Source organism: Balaenoptera physalus, assembly GCF_965194825.1.
Source record: "Balaenoptera physalus genome assembly, chromosome: 4".
Taxonomy (NCBI): domain Eukaryota; kingdom Metazoa; phylum Chordata; class Mammalia; order Artiodactyla; family Balaenopteridae; genus Balaenoptera; species Balaenoptera physalus.
In genome coordinates this window covers 103,648,777-103,654,945 of record NC_138891.1, presented here as the reverse complement: position 1 = coordinate 103,654,945, position 6,169 = coordinate 103,648,777, and the positions used below count along the sequence as shown (strand labels likewise).

The following is a 6,169-nucleotide window of genomic DNA, read 5'->3' as shown; positions in this document are numbered from 1 at the left end:
CCAGTGGCCGATGATTTAATCAATTACACCGATTTAATGAAGCCTCTAAAAAACCGTCACTGAAGAGATTTGCAGGGCTTTCAGGGTGGAGAGGAGGTGTTGGGAGGGTGGTGTGCCTGGAGAGGGCATACTTTGCCCTGTGCATCTCTTCCATCTGGCTGTTCCTGCATTGTATCTTGTAATAATAAATCAGTAACATAGTAAGTAAGAGAGCCATTCTAGAAAATTATTTAACCCAAGGAGGGGTTTGTGGGAACCCCATTTTATAACCAGTGTGTCAGAAGTGCCGAAGACTTGGACTTGCAGTTGGCATTCGAAGGGCAGTCTTGTGGGACCAGGTGGATAGTGTTAGAATTGAAATAAATTGTGGGACATGCAGTCAGTGTTTGCAGAGAATTGGAGAATTGCTTGGTGGGGGAAAACACACGTGCAAACATACACACATGCATACATATATATGTGTGTGTATGTGTATATATTATGTGTGTGTATGTGTTTATATATGTATGTGCATATATGTGTAAATACTTTGTATTAGTTTGCTAGGGCTACCATAACACAGTACCACAGACTGAATGGCTTAAACAACAAATATTTCTCACAGTTCTGAAAGCTAGAAGTCTGAGATCAAGGTGTCTGCAGGGTTGGTTTCTTCTGAGGCCTCTCTGCTTGGATAGCTGCCTTCGCCCTGTGTCTTCACTTGATCTTCCCTCTGTAATTCTGTGTCCAAATTTCCTCTTCTTATAAGGACAGCAGACATATTGGATTAGGGCCCACCCTAATGGCCTCATTTTAACTCAGTTACCTCTTTAAAGATGTTATCTCCAAATACAGTCACACTCTGAGGTATTGGGGGTTAGGGCTTCAACATATGAATTTTGAAGGGACAATTCAGTCCCTGACAGTCTTACTTATTTTTGTAGTCTTTCTCCCCCAGCTAGAATGTAAGCTTCATGAAAGTGAGGGTTTTTTTTTATTGTTGTTCTATTTCAGGGTATACCCAACGTCTAGAACAATGCCCATAATAGATGCTGAATATATAATAATGGATATTCTAGCCTTTTGATGAGCTATTTTAATCTGAACACTTCTTTTCATCTCTAGAGAATTCTTATTTCACTAATTCAAGTCCCCCTCCCCCAATTCTCTGTACTATCTTTCCAGTACTCCTGTTAACTGAAATTTGGACCTGCTTGATTAATCTTCCCTGTGTCATTTTCAGTCAATCTGTTGTTCTGCTTTTTTGGAAGATTTTTCAACCTTAACTTCCAAACACTTCTATAAAATATTATTTTGATAAACATGTATTTCGTTTCGAAGAGCCCTCTTCTTGGTCCTGTTTCATGGCATTCTCTTATTGTTTTGTGGGTCCTGTATTTTTGCTGATCTTTCTGCATTTATAAGGTCTTGTTATGTCTCTTGTTCCCTGAATTTTCTGTTTCTTCGTAGGCCATTTTTTGTTTGTTTCTTTTACTTTTGATCTCACATATTGCGTAAGCATTTCTCACCCTTAATTATCCTTCATTGTACATTCTTATTTAATAATGGGACAGTAAAGTACTAGGAGGTTTATTTTAAGGGTGATAATTTTTGCCTGGTGATGTCACTTTATGATTTGCTGAATGCAGAGGTCTTTGGTTTGGGTGAGGGTGCCTTAGGTCTCCCTAAATAGTTTATTCAACTTTCTTAGATTAAAAAGCTTCCGACTTTTAGGGAAGAGGTAAAATTGTCATTATATCAGATAACATGATACTCTATATAGAAAACCCTAAAGATTCTGCACAGAAACTCCTAGAACTGATAAATCAGCAAGGTAGCAGGATACAAGATTAACATACATAAATCAGTTGTATGTCTTTATAGTAACAATGAAATATCAGAAAGGGAATGTAAAAAAACAATACCTTTTAATATCACAACCCCCCCCCCCCCAAAAAATACTTAGGAATAAACCTGACCAAGGAGGTAAAACACTTATATGCTGAGAACTATAAAACTGTAAAGGAAATTAAAGATGATTCAAAGAAATGGAAAGATATCCCATGCTCTTGGATTGTAAGAATTAATATTGTTAAATTGGCCATACTACCCATAGCAATCTACAGTTTAAATCCAATCCCTATCGAATTACCCATGACATTTTTCACAGAACTAGAACAAGTAATCCAAAAATTTATATGGAACCATAAAAGACCCAGAATTGCTAAAGCTATCCTGAGGAACAAAAACAAAGCAGGAGGCATAACACTCCAAGACTTCAGACAATACTATAAAGCGATAGTAATCAAAACAGCATGGTACTGGCACAAAAACAGACATGTGGATCAAGGGAACAGAATAGGGAGCCCAGAAATAAACCCACACGCCTATGGTCAATTAATCTTTGACAAAGGAGGCAAGAATATACAACTGGAAGAAAGTCTCTTCAGCAAGTGGTGTTGGGAAAGTTGGACAGGTGCACGTAAATCAATGAAGTTAGAACACTCCCTCACACCTAAACAAAAATAAACTCAAAATGGCTTAAAGACTTAAACATAAGAATGATACCATAAAACTCCTAGAAGAGAACCTAGGCAAAATATTCTTTGACATAAATCGTACCGATGTTTTCTTAGGTCAGTCTGCAAAGGCAATAGAAATAAAAGCAAAAATAAACAAATGGGATCTAATCAAACTTAAAAGCTTTTGCACAGCAAAGGAAACCATAAACAAAACTAAAAGACAACCTACAGAATGGGAGAAAATATTTGCAAACAATGCGACTGACAAGGGCTTAATGTCCAAAGTATACAAACAGTTCATAGAACTCAACAACAAAAAAACAAACAACCCAATCAAAAAATGGGCAGAAGACCTAAATAGACTTTTCTCCAAAGAAGACATACAGATGGCCAACAGGAACATGATAAGTTGCTCAACATCACTAATTATTAGAGAAATGCAAATCAAAACTGCAACGAGGTAGCACCTCACGTCAGTCAGAATGGCCATCATTAAAAAGTCTACAAATAAGAAATGTTGGAGAGGGTGTGGAGAAAAGGGAACCCTCCTACACTGTTGGTGGGAATGTAAGTTGGTACAACCATTATGGAAAACAGTATGGAGGTTCTTCAAAAAGCTATTAAGTAGAGTTGCCATACGATCCAGCAATCCCACTCCTGGGCATATATCCAGAGAAAACTATAATTCAAAAAGATACATGCACCCCTATGTTCATAGCACTATTCACAGTAGCCAAGACATGGAAACAACCTAAATGTCCATTGACAAATGAATGGATAAAGAAGATGTGGTACATGTATATAATGGAATACTACTCAGCCATAAAAAGGAATGAAATAATCCATTTTCAGCAACATGGATGGACCTGGAGATTATCATACCAAGTGAAGTAAGTCAGAAAGAGAAAGACAAATACCATATGATATCACTTACATGTGGAACCTAAAATATGACACAAATGAACTTATCTATGAAACAGAAACAGACTCACAGACATAGAGAACGGACTTGTGGTTGCCAAGGGGGAGGTGAGGTGAGGGAGAGATGGATTGGGAGTTTGGGAGTAGCAGATGCAAACTATTATACATAGAATGGATAAACAAGGTCCTACTGTATAGCACAAGAACAATATTTAATATCCTGTGATAAACCATAATGGTAAAGAATATGGAAAAGACTGTATAACTGAATTGCTTTGCTCTACAGCAAAAATTAACACAACATTGTAAATCAGCTATACTTCAGTTAAAAAAAACCTTCCAACTTTTTACCTGGCTGCCTGACTTGCCATATATGGGAATCTGAAATCTGTGGTTTCTTATCTATGCTTTGAATTAATATCTTTGTTTTCACTTTTTACTCCTGTCACGTTTCGTCTGCCTTTTCCAGGTCCCAAGCCCCTCTGTAGTTCTGCAGGTCAAATTATGCCCTCTGTGGCTGTAGTGCTGTCTCTACTCTCTTCATTCACTATTACTCGTCTATCTGCATATCATCTTTCAGAAATGTGTTGAAATTCACTGTTAGTTAATGGTTCTCTCTATCCTTTTTACTTTATTGTTTTGAGGTAGTACATTTTTTATTACACATTATAGTTAAGGGTGTCTACAGAAAGAGGAGAAAAAAATCGTCATCAGTTTGCTTGTCTTGAGTTAGAATTTTTCAATCCTTTAATAATCGAACATAGAAGACAGAATTTGAACTTGCTTTGATGATGTGGATCTTTATTATAAACCTTAGTTATTGGGAGGTGCTCTAGTTGTTTAAATACAGGTTGAGACGGGGCTGACTGTACTTTTAAATCCAGTAGAGTTCTGGAACATGATTTCTTAAAAAAAAAAAAAAGTTCTTGATTAGTAATTGCTCTGGGGTTATCACCACAGCAGCAGGACTAAAACTTTTCTAGTTTTCTCTCTCAGTAGATGACCTTGCTTCCCCCTCCACACTTATTATCAAGGCTGTCTATCGTGAACTTTCATTTACCTTAGAACGTCTCGGTTCCCTGTTCATGCTCCCTTGTTGTTTCAGATGAAGAGCTGGAATCCCATCTTTTCTGAAGCTAACTCCTCCATTTGCAGCCTGAAGTCCTGGGACTGTTCTCCTGGATCTGCATCTACAAATATGTTCAAGTCTTCCCCTTGGGGGAAAAAAAATCTTCCCATCTTTTCCCTAAAGCTATACTTTTATCTGGAGAAGCCTTCTAAATTTTTTCTGAGTTCTGCTCTCTTCACATATAGGCATTCTCTGTCTTTAGTCCACTTTTTTTCCTTGTTCTTTTCCTGGGAAATCCTGTTCATTCGCATAACTTCATCTATCACTGAACCCTAACCCCTTTCCTGAAGTTCAGATGCTCCTTCCCACCTTCCCATTAGTACCACTCAGTATATTCAAAGACAGACCCATTATTCCATGCTCTGCCTCCATCCTCCGGTCCTTAGAAGAACAAAACAATGAACCAGTCAAACATACTCTCTGTCTTTCCCATGTTGATTGGTCTGATTATCATTTTCCCAGTCATCCAGGGATACATTAGAAAGAAGTAGTTGTAAGGCTAGAAAACACCCAAAGTTATTACAGTCAGAGTCAGAATAGGGTTAATTTCAAGTATGTAAGCTTTCTTGCCCTCAGCCCCCATAGTTCCTTTTTAATGTACATAACCAATCTTTTGCATTTTCCTGATTACATGCAGGTCTGCAATTAAGGCCTTACGTCCTGGAGGGCTACTTGTGTATTCTACTTGCACACTTTCCAAGGCAGAAAATCAAGATGTGATCAGTGAAGTTTTAAACTCCTACAGTAACATCATGCCTGTGGACATTAAGGAAATGGCAAGGACTTGCTCCCAAGACTTCACATTTGCTCCCACTGGCCAGGAATGTGGGCTATTGGTGATTCCAGATAAGGGCAAAGCCTGGGGCCCAATGTATGTAGCCAAATTGAAAAAATCATGGACTACTTGAAATTGGTGATGTGCATTTTGTGAACCATTAAATCGATAACATGTCAATGTATTATTATATTTATTTAACATGTAGGCTCTCTACGTGTTAACATTTAAATAAAATGGAGTCACTTTCCCTGGGTCTGTTGGAATCCTATTTAGTTAATACTTTAGCATCTCAGAACTTTTCAGGTGTATTTTTTTCCTAGAAATACGTCTACAGTAATGATTTAAGATGGTGCAGATGGTGTTTGTTCTCTATAATAAATCTGTCTTTTACTTGGCATTTTGTAGTTAAATTAATCAGAATATATGGTTTGTGCATAAAGTGCTTAGAAATACCTTCTATCTGTAATGTTGGTGCTTTGAACCTCTAAAAATGCACATCTTCTGGCCCTCTTATCGTTTTTTTCCTTAATCAAATGTGTAGATTCTTTGAGGGTTATTTTCCCCCTTTTCTATAAGAACTGATTGCTATTCTGAGACTTAACTTCTTAAGCAGCACTATTTCTAGTTCTAGCAAAATAGATTTCTTTTTTGCCAAGTTGTTTTTTGTTAAGAACTATCTTCTGTTTACTGCAGAGGTCAGTGACTCTATTGACACCAGCTTTATTTCTCCACTTTTTTTTTGTATTCACAAATACAAATTGAAAGGGTAAATTATGTTGAAAGGCCGTTAGAACAGCAGATTCACATGCACATGTTTGACTTTCTACATTCGGCTTGTAG

At 37.3% G+C, this 6,169-nt stretch overlaps 1 protein-coding gene across 2 annotated transcripts in view; it reads left to right on the top strand.

Moving 5' to 3' along the window:
- Positions 1-5,724, top strand: part of NSUN3 (NOP2/Sun RNA methyltransferase 3) — a 30,570-nt gene extending 24,846 nt beyond the window's left edge. For both annotated transcript variants that reach the window (XM_082460532.1, XM_082460531.1), the window contains one exon: positions 5,189-5,724. In XM_082460532.1, the coding sequence (XP_082316658.1) occupies positions 5,189-5,459 (271 nt within the window). In that variant the 3' untranslated portion in view covers positions 5,460-5,724. The remainder of the gene's footprint in view (positions 1-5,188) is intronic.
- Positions 5,725-6,169: the final 445 nt, after the last annotated feature.